Source organism: Salvelinus fontinalis, chromosome 37, assembly GCF_029448725.1.
Source record: "Salvelinus fontinalis isolate EN_2023a chromosome 37, ASM2944872v1, whole genome shotgun sequence".
NCBI classification, from domain to species: domain Eukaryota; kingdom Metazoa; phylum Chordata; class Actinopteri; order Salmoniformes; family Salmonidae; genus Salvelinus; species Salvelinus fontinalis.
The window spans coordinates 27,910,539-27,933,247 of NC_074701.1; the positions used below are offsets into that span (position 1 = coordinate 27,910,539).

The following is a 22,709-nucleotide window of genomic DNA, read 5'->3' on the forward strand; positions in this document are numbered from 1 at the left end:
GCTGATGCTAGGGTTAGTTACTGCCAGGACATGAAGCTAGGGTTAGGGTTGATGCTAGGGTTAGTTACTGCCAGGATATGGACATGTGGCTATGGTTAGGGTTGATGCTAGGGTTACTGCTCGGATTTTGACATGAAGCTAGGGTTAGGGTTAATGCTAGGGTTAGTTACTGCCAGGATGTGGACATGAAGCTAGGGTTAGGGCTGATGCTAGGGTTACTGCCAGGATATGTACATGAAGCTAGGGTTAGGGCTGATGCTAGGGTTTCTGCCAGGATATGGACATGAAGCTAGGGTTAGGGCTGATGTTAGGGTTACTGCTAGGATGTCGACATAAAGCTAGGGTTAGGGCTGATGCTAGGGTTAGTTACTGCAAGGGTGTGGACATGAAGCTAAGGTTAGGACTGATGCTAGGGTTAGTTACTGCCAGGATATGGACATGAAGCTCGGGTTGGGGCTGATGTTAGGGTTACTGCTAGGATGTAGACATGAAGCTAGGGTTAGGGCTGATGCTAGGGTTACTGCCAGGATGTAGAAATGAACCTAGGGTTAGGGCTGATGCTAGGGTTACTGCCAGGATGTGGACATGAAGCTAGGGTTAGGGCTGATGCTAGGGTTAGTTACTGCCAGGATCTGGACATGAAGCTAGGGTTAGGGCTGATGCTAGGGTTACTGCCAGGATCTGGACATGAAGCTAGGGTTAGGGCTGATGTTAGGGTTACTGCTAGGATGTCGACATAAAGCTAGGGTTAGAGCTGATGCTAGGATTAGTTACTGCCAGGATGTGGACATAAAGCTCGGGTTAGGGCTGATGTTAGGGTTACTGCTAGGATGTGGACATGAAGCTAGGGTTAGGGCTGAAACTAGGGTTAGTTACTGCCAGGATATGGACATGAAGCTAGGGTCAGGGTTGATGCTATGGTTACTGCCAGGATGTGGACATGAAGCTAGGGTTAGGGCTGAAACTAGGGTTAGTTACTGCCAGGATATGGACATGAAGCTAGGGTAAGGGCTGATGCTAGGGTTACTGCCAGGATGTGGACATGAAGCTAGTGTTAGGACTGATGCTTGGGTTAGTTATTGCCAGGATGTGGACATGAAGCTAGGGTTAGGGCTGATGCTAGGGTTACTGCCAGGATGTGGACATGAAGCTTGGGTTAGGGCTGATGCTAGGGTTAGTTACTGCCAGTATGTGGACTTGAAGCTAGGGTTAGGGCTGATGCTAGGGTTAGTTACTATCAGGATAAGGACATGAAGCTAGGGTTAGGGTTGATATTAGGGTTACTGCCAGGATGTGGACATGAAGCTACGGTTAGGGCTGATGCTAGGGTTACTGCCAGGATGTGGACATGAAGTTAGGGTTAGGGCTGATGCTAGGGTTCCTGCCAGGATGTGGACATGAAGCTAGGGTTAGGGCTGATGCTAGGGTTAGTTACTGCCAGGATGTGGACATGAAGCTAGTGTTAGGACTGATGCTTGGGTTAGTTACTGACAGGATGTGGACATGAAGCTAGGGTTAGGGCTCATGCTAGGGTTACTGCCAGGATGTGGACATGAAGCTAGGGTTAGGGCTGATGCTAGGGTTACTGCCAGGATGTGGACATGAAGCTAGGGTTAGGGCTGATGCTAGGGTTACTGCCAGGATGTGGACATGAAGCTAGGGTTAGGGCTGATGCTAGGGTTCCTGCCAGGATGTGGACATTAAGCTAGGTTTAGGGCTGATGCTAGGGTTAGTTACTGCCAGGATGTGGACATGAAGCTAGGGTTAGGGCTGATGCTAGGGTTACTGCCAGGATGTGGACATGAAGCTAGGGTTAGGGCTGATGCTAGGGTTACTGCCAGGATGTGGACATGAAGCTAGGGTTAGGGCTGATGCTAGGGTTACTGCCAGGATGTAGAAATGAACCTAGGGTTAGGGCTGATGCTAGGGTTACTGCCAGGATGTGGACATGAAGCTAGGGTTAGGGCTGATGCTAGGGTTAGTTACTGCCAGGATCTGGACATGAAGCTAGGGTTAGGGCTGATGCTAGGGTTACTGCCAGGATCTGGACATGAAGCGAGGGTTAGGGCTGATGTTAGGGTTACTGCTAGGATGTCGACATAAAGCTAGGGTTAGAGCTGATGCTAGGGTTAGTTACTGCCAGGATGTGGACATGAAGCTCGGGTTAGGGCTGATGTTAGGGTTACTGCTAGGATGTGGACATGAAGCTAGGGTTAGGGCTGAAACTAGGGTTAGTTACTGCCAGGATATGGACATGAAGCTAGGGTCAGGGTTGATGCTATGGTTACTGCCAGGATGTGGACATGAAGCTAGGGTTAGGGCTGAAACTAGGGTTAGTTACTGCCAGGATATGGACATGAAGCTAGGGTAAGGGCTGATGCTAGGGTTACTGCCAGGATGTGGACATGAAGCTAGTGTTAGGACTGATGCTTGGGTTAGTTATTGCCAGGATGTGGACATGAAGCTAGGGTTAGGGCTGATGCTAGGGTTACTGCCAGGATGTGGACATGAAGCTTGGGTTAGGGCTGATGCTAGGGTTAGTTACTGCCAGTATGTGGACTTGAAGCTAGGGTTAGGGCTGATGCTAGGGTTACTGCCAGGATCTGGACATGAAGCTAGGGTTAGGGCTGATGTTAGGGTTACTGCTAGGATGTCGACATAAAGCTAGGGTTAGAGCTGATGCTAGGGTTAGTTACTGCCAGGATGTGGACATGAAGCTAAGGTTAGGACTGATGCTAGGGTTAGTTAATGCCAGGATATGGACATGAAGCTCGGGTTAGGGCTGATGTTAGGGTTACTGCTAGGATGTGGACATGAAGCTAGGGTTAGGGCTGAAACTAGGTGTCACGCCCTGGCCTTATTATTCTTTGTTTTCTTTATTATTTTAGTTAGGTCAGGGTGTGACATGGGGAATGTTTATGTTTTGTTGGTTTTGGGTGTTTATTTGGTAAAGGGGTTATGGGGTGTAGTAGATGGTTTTGTGTTGAGTGTATATGTCTAGAGTTGTCTATGTTGGTTAGTTATCTAGGAGAGTCTATGGTTACCTGAATGAGTTCCCAATTAGAGACAGCTGATTTCGGTTGTCTCTGATTGGGAGCCTTATTTAGGGTAGCCATAGGCTCTCATTGATTGTGGGTAATTGTCTATGTAAAACGTTAGTAGCCTGTATGTTTGTGCACAACGTTTGTAGCTTCACGGTCGTTTTGTTATTTTGTAAAGTGTTCTTGTGTCGTGTTCATCTTCGTTGTATAATAAAAGAAGATGGCTTATTTTCCAACTGCTGCATTTTGGTCCGTTAATCCGCCACACGATCGTGACACTAGGGTTAGTTACTGCCAGGATATGGACATGAAGCTAGGGTCAGGGTTGATGCTATGGTTACTGCCAGGATGTGGACATGAAGCTAGGGTTAGTGCTGAAACTAGGGTTAGTTACTGCCAGGATATGGACATGAAGCTAGGGTAAGGGCTGATGCTAGGGTTACTGCCAGGATGTGGACATGAAGCTAGTGTTAGGACTGATGCTTGGGTTAGTTATTGCCAGGATGTGGACATGAAGCTAGGGTTAGGGCTGATGCTAGGGTTAGTTACTGCCAGGATGTGGACATGAAGCTAGGGTTAGGGCTGATGCTAGGGTTACTGCCAGGATGTGGACATGAAGCCTGGGTTAGGGCTGATGCTAGGGTTAGTTACTGCCAGTATGTGGACTTGAAGCTAGGGTTAGGGCTGATGCTAGGGTTACTGCCAGGATGTGGACATGAAGCTAGGGTTAGGGCTGATGCTAGGGTTACTGCCAGGATGTGGACATGAAGCTAGGGTTAGGGCTGATGCTAGGGTTACTGCCAGGATGTAGAAATGAACCTAGGGTTAGGGCTGATGCTAGGGTTACTGCCAGGATGTGGACATGAAGCTAGGGTTAGGGCTGATGCTAGGGTTAGTTACTGCCAGGATCTGGACATGAAGCTAGGGTTAGGGCTGATGCTAGGGTTACTGCCAGGATGTGGACAGGAAGCTAGGGTTAGGGCTGATGCTAGGGTTACTGCCAGGATGTAGAAATGAACCTAGGGTTAGGGCTGATGCTAGGGTTACTGCCAGGATGTGGACATGAAGCTAGGGTTAGGGCTGATGCTAGGGTTAGTTACTGCCAGGATCTGGACATGAAGCTAGGGTTAGGGCTGATGCTAGGGTTACTGCCAGGATCTGGACATGAAGCGAGGGTTAGGGCTGATGTTAGGGTTACTGCTAGGATGTCGACATAAAGCTAGGGTTAGAGCTGATGCTAGGGTTAGTTACTGCCAGGATGTGGACATGAAGCTCGGGTTAGGGCTGATGTTAGGGTTACTGCTAGGATGTGGACATGAAGCTAGGGTTAGGGCTGAAACTAGGGTTATTTACTGCCAGGATATGGACATGAAGCTAGGGTCAGGGTTGATGCTATGGTTACTGCCAGGATGTGGACATGAAGCTAGTGTTAGGACTGATGCTTGGGTTAGTTATTGCCAGGATGTGGACATGAAGCTAGGGTTAGGGCTGATGCTAGGGTTACTGCCAGGATGTGGACATGAAGCTTGGGTTAGGGCTGATGCTAGGGTTAGTTACTGCCAGTATGTGGACTTGAAGCTAGGGTTAGGGCTGATGCTAGGGTTACTGCCAGGATCTGGACATGAAGCTAGGGTTAGGGCTGATGTTAGGGTTACTGCTAGGATGTCGACATAAAGCTAGGGTTAGAGCTGATGCTAGGGTTAGTTACTGCCAGGATGTGGACATGAAGCTAAGGTTAGGGCTGAAACTAGGGTTAGTTACTGCCAGGATATGGACATGAAGCTAGGGTCAGGGTTGATGCTATGGTTACTGCCAGGATGTGGACATGAAGCTAGAGTTAGGGCTGATGCTAGGGTTCCTGCCAGGATGTGAACATGAAGCTAGGGTTAGGGCTGATGCTAGGGTTAGTTACTGCCAGGATGTGGACTTGAAGCTAGGGTTAGGGCTGATGCTAGGGTTACTGCCAGGATCTGGACATGAAGCTAGGGTTAGGGCTGATGTTAGGGTTACTGCTAGGATGTCGACATAAAGCTAGGGTTAGAGCTGATGCTAGGGTTAGTTACTGCCAGGATGTGGACATGAAGCTAGGGTTAGGGCTGATGCTAGGGTTACTGCCAGGATGTGGACATGAAGCTAGGGTTAGGGCTGATGCTAGGGTTACTGCCAGGATGTGGACATGAAGCTAGGGTTAGGGCTGATGCTAGGGTTCCTGCCAGGATGTGGACATTAAGCTAGGTTTAGGGCTGATGCTAGGGTTAGTTACTGCCAGGATGTGGACATGAAGCTAGGGTTAGGGCTGATGCTAGGGTTACTGCCAGGATGTGGACATGAAGCTAGGGTTAGGGCTGATGCTAGGGTTACTGCCAGGATGTGGACATGAAGCTAGGGTTAGGGCTGATGCTAGGGTTACTGCCAGGAAGTAGACAAGAAGCTAGGGTTAGGGTTGATGCTAGGGTTAGTTACTGCCAGGATATCGACATGAAGCTCGGGTTAGGACTGATGCTAGGGTTAGTTACAGCCAGGATGTGGACATGAAGCTAGGGTTAGGGCTGATGCTAGGGTTACTGCCAGGATGTGGACATGAAGCTCGGGTTAGGGCTGATGTTAGGGTTACTGCTAGGATGTGGACATGAAGCTAGGGTTAGGGCTGAAACTAGGGTTAGTTACTGCCAGGATATGGACATGAAGCTAGGGTTAGGGTTGATGCTATGGTTACTGCCAGGATGTGGACATGAAGCTAGGGTTAGGGCTGAAACTAGGGTTAGTTACTGCCAGGATATGGACATGAAGCTAGGGTAAGGGCTGATGCTAGGGTTACTGCCAGGATGTGGACATGAAGCTAGTGTTAGGACTGATGCTTGGGTTAGTTATTGCCAGGATGTGGACATGAAGCTAGGGTTAGGGCTGATGCTAGGGTTAGTTACTGCCAGGATGTGGACATGAAGCTAGGGTTAGGGCTGATGCTAGGGTTACTGCCAGGATGTGGACATGAAGCTTGGGTTAGGGCTGATGCTAGGGTTAGTTACTGCCAGTATGTGGACTTGAAGCTAGGGTTAAGGCTGATGCTAGGGTTAGTTACTATCAGGATATGGACATGAAGCTAGGGTTAGGGTTGATGCTAGGGTTACTGCCAGGATGTGGACATGAAGCTAGGGTTAGGGCTGATGCTAGGGTTACTGCCAGGATGTGGACATGAAGTTAGGGTTAGGGCTGATGCTAGGGTTCCTGCCAGGATGTGGACATGAAGCTAGGGTTAGGGCTGATGCTAGGGTTAGTTACTGCCAGGATGTGGACATGAAGCTAGTGTTAGGACTGATGCTTGGGTTAGTTACTGACAGGATGTGGACATGAAGCTAGGGTTAGGGCTCATGCTAGGGTTACTGCCAGGATGTGGACATGAAGCTAGGGTTAGGGCTGATGCTAGGGTTACTGCCAGGATGTGGACATGAAGCTAGGGTTAGGGCTGATGCTAGGGTTACTGCCAGGATGTGGACATGAAGCTAGGGTTAGGGCTGATGCCAGGGTTCCTGCCAGGATGTGGACATTAAGCTAGGTTTAGGGCTGATGCTAGGGTTAGTTACTGCCAGGATGTGGACATGAAGCTAGGGTTAGGGCTGATGCTAGGGTTACTGCCAGGATGTGTACATGAAGCTAGGGTTAGGGCTGATGCTAGGGTTACTGCCAGGATGTGGACATGAAGCTAGGGTTAGGGCTGATGCTAGGGTTACTGCCAGGAAGTAGACAAGAAGCTAGGGTTAGGGTTGATGCTAGGGTTAGTTACTGCCAGGATATCGACATGAAGCTAGGGTTAGGACTGATGCTAGGGTTAGTTACAGCCAGGATGTGGACATGAAGCTAGGGTTAGGGCTGATGCTAGGGTTATTTACTGCCAGTATGTGGACATGAAGCTTGGGTTAGGGCTGATGCTAGGGTTACTGCCAGGAAGTAGACAAGAAGCTAGGGTTAGGGTTGATGCTAGGGTTAGTTACTGCCAGGATGTAGACATGAAGCTAGGGTTAGAGCTGATGCTAGGGTTAGTTACTGCCAGGATATGGACATAAAGCTAGGGTTATGGTTGATGCTAGGGTTACTGCCAGGATGTAGACATGAAGCTAGGGTTAGGGCTGATGCTAGGGTTACTGCTAAGATGTAGACATGAAGCTAGGGTTAGAGCTGATGCTAGGGTAACTGCCAGGATGTGGACATGAAGCTAGGGGTAGGGCTGATGCTAGAGTTATTGCCAGGATATGGACATGAAGCTAGGGTTAGGGTTGATATTAGGGTTACTGCTAGGATGTCGACATGAAGCTAGGGTTAGAACTGATGCTAGGGTTAGTTACTGCCAGGATATGGATATGAAGCTAGGGTTAGGGTTGATGCTAGGGTTACTGCTAGGATGTAGACATGAAGCTAGGGTTAAGGTTGATGCTAGGGTTAGTTACTGCAAGGAATAATGACATGAAGCTAGGGTTAGGGCTGATGATATGGTTACTGCCAGGATGTGGACATGAAGCTAGGGTTAGGGCTGATGCTAGGGTTACTGCTAGGATGTAGACATGAAGCTAGGGTTAGGGCTGATGCTAGGGTTATTGCCAGGATGTGGACATGAAGCTAGGGTTAGGGCTGATGCTAGGGTTACTGTCAGGATATGGACATGAAGCTAGGGTTAGGGTTGATGCTAAGGTTAGTTACTGCCAGGATATGGACATGTGGCTATGGTTAGGGTTGATGCTAGTGTTACTGCTAGGATGTAGACATGAAGCTAGGGTTAGGGCTGATGCTAGGGTTACTGTCAGGATGTGGACATGAAGCTAGGGTCAGGGCTAATGCTAGGGTTTCTGCCAGGATATGGACATGAAGCTAGGGTTAGGGTTGATGCTAAGGTTAGTTACTGCCAGGATATGGACATGTGGCTATGGTTAGGGTTGATGCTAGTGTTACTGCTAGGATGTAGACATGAAGCTAGGGATAGGGCTGATGCTAGGGTTACTGTCAGGATGTGGACATGAAGCTAGGGTTAGGGCTGATGATAGGGTTACTGCCAGAATGTGGACATGAAGCTAGGGTAAGGGCTGATGCTAGGGTTACTGCCAGGATGTAGACATGAAGCTAGGGTTAGGGTTGATGCTAGTGTTAGTTACTGCAAGGATATGGACATGTGCCTAGGGTTAGGGTTAATGCTAGGGTTACTGCCATGATATGGACATGAAGCTAGGGTTAGGGTTGATTCTAGGGTTACTGCTAGGATGTGGACATGAAGCTAGGGTTAGGGCTGATGCGAGGGTTACTGCCAGGATGTGGACATGAAGCTAGGGTTAGGGCTGATGCTAGGGTTACTGCCAGGATGTGGACATGAAGCTAGGGTTAGGGCTGATGCTAGGGTTACTGCCAGGATGTAGACATGAAGCTAGGGTTAGGATTGATGCTAGGGTTAGTTACAGCCAGTATGTGGACATGAAGCTAGGGTTAGGGCTGATGCTAGGGTTAGTTACTGCCAGGATATAGATATGAAGCTAGGTTTAGGGCTGATGTTAGGGTTACTGCTAGGATTTGGACATGAAGCTAGGGTTAGGGCTGATGTTAGGGTTACTGCCTGGATGTCGACATGAAGCTAGGGTTAGGGCTGATGATAGGGTTACTGCCAGGATGTGGACATCAAGCTAGGGTTAGGGCTGATGCTAGGCTTACTGCCAGGATGTAGACATGAAGCTAGGGTTAGGGTTGATGCTAGGGTTAGTTACTGCAAGGATATGGACATGTGCCGAGGGTTAGGGTTAATGCAAGGGTTACTGCCATGATATGGACATGAAGCTAGGGTTAGGGCTGATGCTAGGGTTACTGCCAGGATGTGGACATGAAGCTAGGGTTAGGGCTGATGCTAGGGTTACTGCCAGGATGTGGACATGAAGCTAGGGTTAGGGTTGATGCTAGGGTTACTGCCAGTATGTGGACATGAAGCTACAGTTAGGGCTGATGCTAGGGTTAGTTACAGCCAGTTGTGTACATGAAGCTAGGGTTAGGGCTGATGCTAGGGTTACTGCTAGGATGTAGACATGAAGCGAGGGTTAGGGTTGATGCTAGGGTTAGTTACTGCCAGGATATGAAGCTAGGGTTAGGGCTGATGTTAGGGTTACTGCTAGGATGTAGACATGAAGCTAGGGTTAGGGTTGATGCTAGGGTTAGTTACTGCCAGGATATGGACATGTGGCTATGGTTAGGGTTGATGCTAGGGTTACTGCTCGGATTTTGACATGAAGCTAGGGTTAGGGTTAATGCTAGGGTTAGTTACTGCCAGGATGTGGACATGAAGCTAGGGTTAGGGCTGATGCTAGGGTTACTGCCAGGATATGTACATGAAGCGAGGGTTAGGGCTGATGCTAGGGTTATTGTCAGGATGTGGACATGAAGCTAGGGTTAGGGCTGATGCTAGGGTTAGTTACTGTCAGGATGTGGACATGAAGCTAGGGTTAGGGCTGATGCTTGGGTTACTGTCAGGATGTGGACATGAAGCTAGGGTTAGGGCTGATGCTAGGGTTACTGCCAGGATATGTACATGAAGCTAGGGTTAGGGCTGATGTTAGGGTTACTGCTAGGATGTCGACATAAAGCTAGGGTTAGGGCTGATGCTAGGGTTAGTTACTGCAAGGATGTGGACATGAAGCTAAGGTTAGGACTGATGCTAGGGTTAGTTACTGCCAGGATATGGACATGTGGCTATGGTTAGGGTTGATGCTAGTGTTACTGCTAGGATGTAGACATGAAGCTAGGGTTAGGGCTGATGCTAGGGTTACTGTCAGGATGTGGACATGAAGCTAGGGTTAGGGCTAATGCTAGGGTTTCTGCCAGGATATGGACATGAAGCTAGGGTTAGGGTTGATGCTAAGGTTAGTTACTGCCAGGATATGGACATGTGGCTATGGTTAGGGTTGATGCTAGTGTTACTGCTAGGATGTAGACATGAAGCTAGGGATAGGGCTGATGCTAGGGTTACTGTCAGGATGTGGACATGAAGCTAGGGTTAGGGCTGATGATAGGGTTACTGCCAGAATGTGGACATGAAGCTAAGGTAAGGGCTGATGCTAGGGTTACTGCCAGGATGTAGACATGAAGCTAGGGTTAGGGTTGATGCTAGTGTTAGTTACTGCAAGGATATGGATATGTGCCTAGGGTTAGGGTTAATGCTAGGGTTACTGCCATGATATGGACATGAAGCTAGGGTTAGGGTTGATTCTAGGGTTACTGCTAGGATGTGGACATGAAGCTAGGGTTAGGGCTGATGCGAGGGTTACTGCCAGGATGTGGACATGAAGCTAGGGTTAGGGCTGATGCTAGGGTTACTGCCAGGATGTGGACATGAAGCTAGGGTTAGGGCTGATGCTAGGGTTACTGCCAGGATGTAGACATGAAGCTAGGGTTAGGATTGATGCAGGGTTAGTTACAGCCAGTATGTGGACATGAAACTAGGGCTAGGGCTGATGCTAGGGTTAGTTACTGCCAGGATATAGATATGAAGCTAGGTTTAGGGCTGATGTTAGGATTACTGCTAGGATTTGGACATGAAGCTAGGGTTAGGGCTGATGTTAGGGTTACTGCCTGGATGTCGACATGAAGCTAGGGTTAGGGCTGATGATAGGGTTACTGCCAGGATGTGGACATCAAGCTAGGGTTAGGGCTGATGCTAGGCTTACTGCCAGGATGTAGACATGAAGCTAGGGTTAGGGTTGATGCTAGGGTTAGTTACTGCAAGGATATGGACATGTGCCGAGGGTTAGGGTTAATGCAAGGGTTACTGCCATGATATGGACATGAAGCTAGGGTTAGGGCTGATGCTAGGGTTACTGCCAGGATGTGGACATGAAGCTAGGGTTAGGGCTGATGCTAGGGTTACTGCCAGGATGTGGACATGAAGCTAGGGTTAGGGTTGATGCTAGGGTTACTGCCAGTATGTGGACATGAAGCTACAGTTAGGGCTGATGCTAGGGTTAGTTACAGCCAGTTGTGTACATGAAGCTAGGGTTAGGGCTGATGCTAGGGTTACTGCTAGGATGTAGACATGAAGCGAGGGTTAGGGTTGATGCTAGGGTTAGTTACTGCCAGGATATGAAGCTAGGGTTAGGGCTGATGTTAGGGTTACTGCTAGGATGTAGACATGAAGCTAGGGTTAGGGTTGATGCTAGGGTTAGTTACTGCCAGGATATGGACATTTGGCTATGGTTAGGGTTGATGCTAGGGTTACTGCTCGGATTTTGACATGAAGCTAGGGTTAGGGTTAATGCTAGGGTTAGTTACTGCCAGGATGTGGACATGAAGCTAGGGTTAGGGCGATTGCTAGGGTTACTGCCAGGATATGTACATGAAGCGAGGGTTAGGGCTGATGCTAGGGTTATTGTCAGGATGTGGACATGAAGCTAGGGTTAGGGCTGATGCTAGGGTTAGTTACTGTCAGGATGTGGACATGAAGCTAGGGTTAGGGCTGATGCTTGGGTTACTGTCAGGATGTGGACATGAAGCTAGGGTTAGGGCTGATGCTAGGGTTACTGCCAGGATATGTACATGAAGCTAGGGTTAGGGCTGATGTTAGGGTTACTGCTAGGATGTCGACATAAAGCTAGGGTTAGGGCTGATGCTAGGGTTAGTTACTGCAAGGATGTGGACATGAAGCTAAGGTTAGGACTGATGCTAGGGTTAGTTACTGCCAGGATATGGACATGTGGCTATGGTTAGGGTTGATGCTAGTGTTACTGCTAGGATGTAGACATGAAGCTAGGGTTAGGGCTGATGCTAGGGTTACTGTCAGGATGTGGACATGAAGCTAGGGTTAGGGCTAATGCTAGGGTTTCTGCCAGGATATGGACATGAAGCTAGGGTTAGGGTTGATGCTAAGGTTAGTTACTGCCAGGATATGGACATGTGGCTATGGTTAGGGTTGATGCTAGTGTTACTGCTAGGATGTAGACATGAAGCTAGGGATAGGGCTGATGCTAGGGTTACTGTCAGGATGTGGACATGAAGCTAGGGTTAGGGCTGATGATAGGGTTACTGCCAGAATGTGGACATGAAGCTAAGGTAAGGGCTGATGCTAGGGTTACTGCCAGGATGTAGACATGAAGCTAGGGTTAGGGTTGATGCTAGTGTTAGTTACTGCAAGGATATGGATATGTGCCTAGGGTTAGGGTTAATGCTAGGGTTACTGCCATGATATGGACATGAAGCTAGGGTTAGGGTTGATTCTAGGGTTACTGCTAGGATGTGGACATGAAGCTAGGGTTAGGGCTGATGCGAGGGTTACTGCCAGGATGTGGACATGAAGCTAGGGTTAGGGCTGATGCTAGGGTTACTGCCAGGATGTGGACATGAAGCTAGGGTTAGGGCTGATGCTAGGGTTACTGCCAGGATGTAGACATGAAGCTAGGGTTAGGATTGATGCAGGGTTAGTTACAGCCAGTATGTGGACATGAAACTAGGGCTAGGGCTGATGCTAGGGTTAGTTACTGCCAGGATATAGATATGAAGCTAGGTTTAGGGCTGATGTTAGGGTTACTGCTAGGATTTGGACATGAAGCTAGGGTTAGGGCTGATGTTAGGGTTACTGCCTGGATGTCGACATGAAGCTAGGGTTAGGGCTGATGATAGGGTTACTGCCAGGATGTGGACATCAAGCTAGGGTTAGGGCTGATGCTAGGCTTACTGCCAGGATGTAGACATGAAGCTAGGGTTAGGGTTGATGCTAGGGTTAGTTACTGCAAGGATATGGACATGTGCCGAGGGTTAGGGTTAATGCAAGGGTTACTGCCATGATATGGACATGAAGCTAGGGTTAGGGCTGATGCTAGGGTTACTGCCAGGATGTGGACATGAAGCTAGGGTTAGGGCTGATGCTAGGGTTACTGCCAGGATGTGGACATGAAGCTAGGGTTAGGGTTGATGCTAGGGTTACTGCCAGTATGTGGACATGAAGCTACAGTTAGGGCTGATGCTAGGGTTAGTTACAGCCAGTTGTGTACATGAAGCTAGGGTTAGGGCTGATGCTAGGGTTACTGCTAGGATGTAGACATGAAGCGAGGGTTAGGGTTGATGCTAGGGTTAGTTACTGCCAGGATATGAAGCTAGGGTTAGGGCTGATGTTAGGGTTACTGCTAGGATGTAGACATGAAGCTAGGGTTAGGGTTGATGCTAGGGTTAGTTACTGCCAGGATATGGACATGTGGCTATGGTTAGGGTTGATGCTAGGGTTACTGCTCGGATTTTGACATGTAGCTAGGGTTAGGGTTAATGCTAGGGTTAGTTACTGCCAGGATGTGGACATGAAGCTAGGGTTAGGGCTGATGCTAGGGTTACTGCCAGGATATGTACATGAAGCTAGGGTTAGGGCTGATGCTAGGGTTATTGTCAGGATGTGGACATGAAGCTAGGGTTAGGGCTGATGCTAGGGTTAGTTACTGTCAGGATGTGGACATGAAGCTAGGGTTAGGGCTGATGCCAGGGTTAGTTACTGCCAGGATGTGGACATCAAGCTAGGGTTAGGGCTGATGCTAGAGTTATTGACAGGATGTGGACATGAAGCTAGGGTTAGGGCCGAAGCTAGGGTTCCTGCCAGGATGTGGACATAAAGCTAGGGTTAGGGTTGATGCTAGGGTTAGTTACTGCCAGGATATCGACATGAAGCTAGGGTTAGGGCTGATGCTAGGGTTAGTTACTATCAGGATATGGACATGAAGCTAGGGTTAGGGTTGATGCTAGAGTTACTGCCAGGATGTGGACATGAAGCTAGCGTTAGGGCTGATGCGAGGGTTACTGCCAGGATGTAGACATAAAGCTAGGATTAGGGTTGATGCTAGGGTTACTGCTAGGATGTAGACATGAAGCTAGGGTTAGGGCTAATGCTAGGGTTTCTGCCAGGATATGGACATGAAGCTAGGGTTAGGGTTGATGCTAGGGTTAGTTACTGCCAGGATATGGACATGTGGCTATGGTTAGGGTTGATGCTAGTGTTACTGCTAGGATGTAGACATGAAGCTAGGGTTAGGGCTGATGGTATGGTTACTGTCAGGATGTGGACATGAAGCTAGGGTTAGGGCTAATGCTAGGGTTTCTGCCAGGATATGGACATGAAGCTAGGGTTAGGGTTGATGCTAAGGTTAGTTACTGCCAGGATATGGACATGTGGCTATGGTTAGGGTTGATGCTAGTGTTACTGCTAGGATGTAGACATGAAGCTAGGGATAGGGCTGATGCTAGGGTTACTGTCAGGATGTGGACATGAAGCTAGGGTTAGGGCTGATGATAGGGTTACTGCCAGAATGTGGACATGAAGCTAGGGTAAGGGCTGATGCTAGGGTTACTGCCAGGATGTAGACATGAAGCTAGGGTTAGGGTTGATGCTAGTGTTAGTTACTGCAAGGATATGGACATGTGCCTAGGGTTAGGGTTAATGCTAGGGTTACTGCCATGATATGGACATGAAGCTAGGGTTAGGGTTGATTCTAGGGTTACTGCTAGGATGTGGACATGAAGCTAGGGTTAGGGCTGATGCGAGGGTTACTGCCAGGATGTGGACATGAAGCTAGGGTTAGGGCTGATGCTAGGGTTACTGCCAGGATGTGGACATGAAGCTAGGGTTAGGGCTGATGCTAGGGTTACTGCCAGGATGTAGACATGAAGCTAGGGTTAGGATTGATGCCAGGGTTAGTTACAGCCAGTATGTGGACATGAAGCTAGGGTTAGGGCTGATGCTAGGGTTAGTTACTGCCAGGATATAGATATGAAGCTAAGTTTAGGGCTGATGTTAGGGTTACTGCTAGGATTTGGACATGAAGCTAGGGTTAGGGCTGATGTTAGGGTTACTGCCTGGATGTCGACATGAAGCTAGGGTTAGGGCTGTTGATAGGGTTACTGCCAGGATGTGGACATCAAGCTAGGGTTAGGGCTGATGCTAGGCTTACTGCCAGGATGTAGACATGAAGCTAGGGTTAGGGTTGATGCTAGGGTTAGTTTCTGCAAGGATATGGACATGTGCCGAGGGTTAGGGTTAATGCAAGGGTTACTGCCATGATATGGACATGAAGCTAGGGTTAGGGCTGATGCTAGGGTTACTGCCAGGATGTGGACATGAAGCTAGGGTTAGGGCTGATGCTAGGGTTACTGCCAGGATGTGGACATGAAGCTAGGGTTAGGGTTGATGCTAGGGTTACTGCCAGTATGTGGACATGTGGCTATGGTTAGGGTTGATGCTAGGGTTACTGCTCGGATTTTGACATGAAGCTAGGGTTAGGGTTGATGCTAGGGTTAGTTACTGCCAGGATATGGACATGTGGCTATGGTTAGGGTTGATGCTAGGGTTACTGCTCGGATTTTGACATGAAGCTAGGGTTAGGGTTAATGCTAGGGTTAGTTACTGCCAGGATGTGGACATGAAGCTAGGGTTAGGGCTGATGCTAGGGTTACTGCCAGGATATGTACATGAAGCTAGGGTTAGGGCTGATGCTAGGGTTATTGTCAGGATGTGGACATGAAGCTAGGGTTAGGGCTGATGCTAGGGTTAGTTACTGTCAGGATGTGGACATGAAGCTAGGGTTAGGGCTGATGCTTGGGTTACTGTCAGGATGTGGACATGAAGCTAGGGTTAGGGCTGATGCTAGGGTTACTGCCAGGATATGTACATGAAGCTAGGGTTAGGGCTGATGTTAGGGTTACTGCTAGGATGTCGACATAAAGCTAGGGTTAGGGCTGATGCTAGGGTTAGTTACTGCAAGGATGTGGACATGAAGCTAAGGTTAGGACTGATGCTAGGGTTAGTTACTGCCAGGATATGGACATGAAGCTCGGGTTGGGGCTGATGTTAGGGTTACTGCTAGGATGTAGACATGAAGCTAGGGTTAGGGCTGATGCTAGGGTTACTGCCAGGATGTGGACATGAAGCTAGGGTTAGGGCTGATGCTAGGGTTAGTTACTGCCAGGATCTGGACATGAAGCTAGGGTTAGGGCTGATGCTAGGGTTACTGCCAGGATCTGGACATGAAGCTAGGGTTAGGGCTGATGTTAGGGTTACTGCTAGGATGTCGACATAAAGCTAGGGTTAGGGCTGATGCTAGGGTTAGTTACTGCCAGGATGTGGACATGAAGCTAAGGTTAGGACTGATGCTAGGGTTAGTTAATGCCAGGATATGGACATGAAGCTCGGGTTAGGGCTGATGTTAGGGTTACTGCTAGGATGTAGACATGAAGCTAGGGTTAGGGCTGATGCTAGGGTTACTGCCAGGATGTGGAAATGAACCTAGGGTTAGGGCTGATGCTAGGGTTATTGCCAGGATGTGGACATGAAGCTAGGCTTAGGGCTGATGCTAGGGTTACTGCCAGGATGTGGACATGAAGCTAGGGTTAGGGCTGATGCTAGGGTTACTGCTAGGATGTCGACATAAAGCTAGGGTTAGGGCTGATGCTAGGGTTACTGCCAGGATGTGGACATGAAGCTAAGGTTAGGACTGATGCTAGGGTTAGTTACTGCCAGGATGTGGACATGAAGCTAAGGTTAGGACTGATGCTAGGGTTAGTTAATGCCAGGATATGGACATGAAGCTCGGGTTAGGGCTGATGTTAGGGTTACTGCTAGGATGTAGACATGAAGCTAGGGTTAGGGCTGATGCTAGGGTTACTGCCAGGATGTGGAAATGAACCTAGGGTTAGGGCTGATGCTAGGGTTATTGCCAGGATGTGGACATGAAGCTAGGCTTAGGGCTGATGCTAGGGTTACTGCCAGGATGTGGACATGAAGCTAGGGTTAGGGCTGATGCTAGGGTTAGTTACTGCCAGGATGTGGACATGAAGCTAGGGTTAGGGCTGATGCTAGGGTTACTGCCAGGACGTGGACATGAAGCTAGGGTTAGGACTGATGCTCGGGTTAGTTACAGCCAGGATGTGGACAGGAAGCTAGTGTTAGGGCTGATGCTAGGGTTAGTTACTGCCAGTATGTGGACATGAAGCTTGGGCTAGGGCTGATGCTAGGGATACTGCCAGGAAGTAGACATGAAGCTAGGGTTAAGGTTGATGCTAGGGTTAGTTACTGCCAGGATATCGACATGAAGCTAGTGTTAGGGCTGATGCTAGGGTTAGTTACTGCCAGGATATGGACATAAAGCTAGGGTTAGGGTTGATGCTAGGGTTACTGCCAGGATGTGGACATGAAGCTAGGGTAAGGGCTGATGCTAGGGTTACTGCCAGGATGTGGACATGAAGCTAGGGTTAGGGCTGATGCTAGGGTTACTGCCAGGATTTGGACATGAAGCTAGGGTTAGGGCTGATGCTAGGGTTACTGCCAGGATGTGGACATGAAGCTAGGGTTAGGGCTGATGCTAGGGTTAGTTACTGCCAGGATGTGGACATAAAGCTAGGGTTAGGACTGATGCTAGAGTTACTGCCAGGATGTGGACATGAAGCTAGGGTTAGGGTTGATGCTAGAGTTACTGCCAGGAGGTGGACAGGAGTCTAGCCAAAGTGCTCCAGGTAGCTCCTATGTCCCCTCAGTTCTTACCTGATGTCCTGTATGGCAGCACTGCGGTCTCGTTTCTTGCCCCACATCTTGAGTGAGTTGGTGAGGAGGATGATGAACTCGCCATTCTTCATGCCCACAGACACCATCTCCCCATCGGGACTGTAGCTGGCACACTTGGCTGGGTGGCCCAGGCTCACCTTGTTCAGCAGTTTCTAGCAAGGAAACGGACGCAGGGTTGTAGACAACACAACATGACATAGGACGGTATATTGCCATTCAACGGTTAACTAAATTCAGGTGCAAAGGAAACCAAGAACACAAACCTATTTACATACAGATTTGAGATTCAAAAAAGTTGTTTCTGAAATAAATCAATTAAGACATTCAATGTAAGTTCAAATGCAACTTCCTAACTCAGCAGACCATTGGAACCACATAGTATTTATTTGTGCTGTACCTTGTCGGCCAGGTCCCATATGCGGATGGTGCTGTCGTCGCTGGTGGAGATGAACAGGTCTTTAGAGGGGTGGGTGGCCAGGCCCCAGATCTCGCCCTGCATGTGACCGTTGATCAGGATGTTGGACGCAGCGTTCTTCTCTCCCACCTCAATGATCTCACCATCTTTTGTACCTACCAATATCTTACCCTGGTAGACAGGGACACAAGAAGGCTACTGTTTTTAACCCTTCAAAATCCTAGCTATTGACTTAGGGCTCGCTTCAATCCGTATCGCTAAGAGCGTCTGCTAAATGACAAAAATATTATATAAATATATGATATTCAATAAAATAAAATAAAAAAAATAAAAAAATATATATATATAAAAAATACATTGCGACAGTACATTTATTTACGAAAGGATTGTTCAGGGAGTTGCTTTAAGGTTAAACATCTGCTGTAGACATGCTCAAAGTCTCTTTCACTGCTGTGTGCCCTGGCTGTGCTGAACTCACCTTTCCCCGACAGACGGACCTCACACACTCAACAGCTTGGCCCGTCTCCAGCTGGAAAGCTCGGCAACGCTTCATCTCCTGGTCCCACAGTTTCACTGCACCGCCCTCCTTTGTACTGAAAAAGTGCATGCACGCACACAGACACATGCATGCAAACACACCATCATAATCATCAATGTATAATCATCATAGAGGATAGAGGGTTAACCGAGATTCAGAACTATTCTTAATGTAATCCAATGGAATTCCAGATGGGATTTTTGGTGCTAGTGTGTCTTGTTACTTTAGGTGGGATTAATGGTGTTGTCTCAAGTAGGTCAGTGTTATAAAGATATCATTCTGAATATCAGTGGTCTTGGCAGCAGGTAGCCTAGCGGTTAAACAAATACTTTCCCTGAGTCCGATGAACTAGTGGACACCATTTTTATGTCTCTCTCTGTGTCCAGTATGAGTGAAGTTAGTTAGGTAGTTAGCGTAATGACTGGAAGTCTATGAATATCTACTAGCATGCTAGTAGAAAAATGGCCTCATTGCCAAAATATCCCTTTAAGAGCGTTGGGCCAGTAACCGAAAGGTCACTGTTTCAAATCCCTGAGCTGACTAGGTGAAAAATCGGTCGATGTACCCTTGAGCAAGGCACCTAACCCTAATTTCTCCTGTAAGTCGCTCTGGATAAGAGCATCTGATAAATGACTAAAATGTCAACTGTAAATGGTCGTGCAGCAGTACGGTACTCACGGCCTCTCCTTGCCCCCTGTGACGATGAGGCCGTCCCTCAGTGTGGTGTACATGGTGAACACTGGCCCGGTGTGGGCTTTAGCCACAACACGAAGCAGGAAGTGGTCTCTCCACACGTACACATCCCCATTTATAGCACCTGTGAATGTTAGGTTATTCTGGAGGAAGAGAAACCACAGTTCAGGATCATGAAACCGTTTAATGTATCTCTGAAATGAATTACTACCCATTAGGGTAGACTAAAGAGTTTAGTGTCAAATTCTGCTGATACTCACAGCACCAAAGGCCACAGACAACATGGTCTGCATCCTGCCGTCCTCCACTGAGCCCACCACTCCCTTCTTATACATGAGAGAGCCTCCAGCAAGTGTCCAGAATTTGATGTGCTTGATCCCAACAGACACGAACTGAGAGTCGGAGTCGGGACGGAACTCAACTACAAAGATCCTGTCTGGATGGCCACCTTTACTGGTCACTTTAGCACCTGGACAGGGTAACCCATACAAGCACAAATACTCCTATGACCTGCTATTTACAGTTACAGAGTGATATCGGGATTAGCGGGATTAGCGATCCCAAAAATGCCAAGACCAATCTAAGCTGTAGCCTACCACCATCTCAGTGAATATTACCAGGGTCAGAATGGCTCACCTTCCTGCCAGCGCCACACAGTGATGGTGTGTTCAGGCTCCACCCCCACAGAGAGCAGCAGCTTTCCCGTGGCGCTGAAGTTGACGTAGCCCACCCCCTTGGCATGAAAGCAGCAAAGGATGGACAGCGTCTGTTTACTCATGGCGTCCCACACGTGAATGGAGGGGGTGGTGCCTGGAGCACAGAGAAAACCACCATAGTCTGATCCAGTATACAGGGCTACAGTATGGAGCAGTCCAGGGCAATTGATTGGCTGTATTATAGTACTGGGTAAAAAAGGTCAGAAAAGTAGGGTTGAATACAGAGGGGTAACTACTGGAGGATAGAAAACACAGGACAGGCCACTGGGAAACTGCAGGAGAACAGCAATAAGAGGGTAAACTTATAGGGGTGGTTTCCCCGACATAGATTAAGATTTTTTTGTTCATTGAGCTTGCTTTTTCATTGCAGAACTGAGATTTATCTGTGTCCGGGAAACCGGCCCATAGGTATAGTAACTGTAGGGCACACTGTAAAGGTCAATCTGGACGGGGGGGTTTACCTGGCAGGTCTGTCACTTCACCTGTGGTGTGTGAGCAATGGGAAATTAGGCAACAAAAGAACAAATTAAATCTAAAGTGAGTGCCTTCTCAGATGCTGCTGAGGGCCATGATATTAAGCACAAATAAAAACTAATTCTAGCAACAAACAAAATTAAAACGTGTCAATGTAGACTGAACAGGTCCTCAACAAAGTCCCAGAAAAATGCTAAGATAAGGCTAAACATGGGCATTCAATATCTCTCTCTCATATGCCCACACACAAATGCTATGGATAAGTTCATGCAAAATACGTATTCGCATAACCACAATAAAATAAAACATGTTCATTCACTGCAGTACAGTACATACCAATCTGTCCTGTAGCGATGACATTTTTGTATTTAGGATGTTGATTGACGGTCAAACAGAGGATGTCGTCTGTATGCTCCAAGTAGAAACTCTGAGTCCCTGAGGAAAAATAGCATTAAAACACTGAGTTCATCTTCATCTTATCATGTACATGCCTTTGAAAATCACAAGCCCTGATGTCAATATTGAGTACGGTATCTGAAAGTGACAACACGTAGCTGTACCAGTGGAGAGGCTGTGCACCATGGCCGTGGCTGCTGTGTGGAAGACGATGTCGGTGCCGTCGTTGAGGTAGTGAAGGTTGTTACGACAATCGAAGCCCCTGAACCCAAACACGTGGTCCAGAACCAGGTCCTGGAAGTACACACATCACCGACCAATCACATCCCACAGCACACCAAACGTACCCAACAATGGTTCATAAAAAACAATAAATGGTTAAAAATGTAACAAGACACAAGCATTTTGCTACACCCGCAATAACATATGTAAAATATGCGTATGTGACCAATAAAATTAGATTTTGTAACATTGTGTTGAGTATGACATCAAAATTATTCAGAGTTAACATCAACACCACTGTGAGACAAACCTCGACAAGCTTCTTCTTTTTGGTGATATTGTTCTTCTGCAGCTTCTCTGGTTGGGGAGCAGCTCGGCTAACAGGTGGCCTGCAGTGAGTAAACAGATAGTACTGCCTCACACAGTAGATATATTGGACAGATACAGTATATTAACATGTGTACCACAGAACCAAGTCATGTTTTCTCAGAGCAATTTCATTACAGGGCACAGCAATGCCACATTAAGGATAGATTAGGCCAAGTTATAAAATGTCTCTCTAGTCTGACATGAGAGCGATAGAAACAAAGAGAGAAAGATAAGAGAGAGTGTGAGAAAGAAAATATCTATGTACTAAACTATAGCTTGAGGAACTCAGAGAGTACAAAACAGCTGCAATCAGTCATATCCCTCTGAATAGACACCTTGTTAAGCATGGCTATCGTACATCATTGTTTGTTAATCACTCATAATAGCCTTTACTGTTTATAATACACAAACATTCAGTGTTCCTCATAAAACACACACAGTATATAACACAATATCTACAGACAGATTCAGTGCTACATAAAATGGAATAAATTGTATACGTCAATGACATTTCCCTAGTACATTTTCCACATGTATGAATTTTGGCCAGCCACTACACACATATCACCAAGGTGGGCACATCACATTCACAATGTTAACAAGCGTCAACTTTCACATAAGGATCACACCAATAATGACACATTACACCAGTTGGCTGAGGCCACATTTAACATGTATGGCAATGAGCCACAATGAGCAACAGAATACAATTCCACTCAGTCTCTGAGTCAGTTTCTAGGAGCTCTACACTGCCACCTGCAGCACATCTACCTTTGCGTCTCAGTGAGGCTTTCCCTGGATTTCCTTCTCTGTCTCCCCTTCATTGAAATCTATCACTATAAAATAAAAATACTTAAAAAGGGTCAATCTGCAGTTAATGTAGCAATTGCAGATTGCCCCTTTAAAGTGAGTGGAATTCCACTCTCCTTAAAAATGAAGTCACTGGATATGTTGGAAAATTTGACTTCCTAGGCAGTTGGTTACCACAGTGATGTGTCCTGGCTGAGACCTGAGGTTCATGGTCACTCTCAGGGGTTAACAGACCATTTAAAACATCTGACATATCAATAGTATTGATAGCTGACACAAAAGCACAGGGCCATTAAAGGAAGAATAGAAGCACTCCACACTGCCCTTTCCCACCTGGACAAAAGGAACACCTATGTGAGAATGCTATTCATTGACTACAGCTCAGCGTTCAACACCATAGTGCCCATGAAACTCATCACTAAGATAAGGACCCTGGGACTAAACACCTCCCTCTGCAACTGGATCCTGGACTTCCTGACGGGCCGCC

At 47.7% G+C, this 22,709-nt stretch overlaps 1 protein-coding gene across 10 annotated transcripts in view; it reads right to left on the bottom strand.

Moving 5' to 3' along the window:
• LOC129836458 (echinoderm microtubule-associated protein-like 6) overlaps positions 1–22,709 on the bottom strand; it is a 112,386-nt gene that overhangs the window by 15,667 nt on the left and 74,010 nt on the right. For 3 of the 10 annotated variants that reach the window (XM_055902650.1, XM_055902648.1, XM_055902649.1), the window contains 10 exons: positions 21,354–21,432; positions 20,986–21,115; positions 20,762–20,860; positions 20,413–20,433; positions 19,872–20,045; positions 19,496–19,704; positions 19,221–19,378; positions 18,483–18,597; positions 17,987–18,175; positions 17,569–17,741 (listed from right to left, as the gene is read on the bottom strand). In XM_055902650.1, the coding sequence (XP_055758625.1) occupies positions 17,569–17,741; positions 17,987–18,175; positions 18,483–18,597; positions 19,221–19,378; positions 19,496–19,704; positions 19,872–20,045; positions 20,413–20,433; positions 20,762–20,860; positions 20,986–21,115; positions 21,354–21,432 (1,347 nt within the window). The other 7 variants (XM_055902653.1, XM_055902651.1, XM_055902652.1 and 4 more) reach the window with 6 other exon arrangements.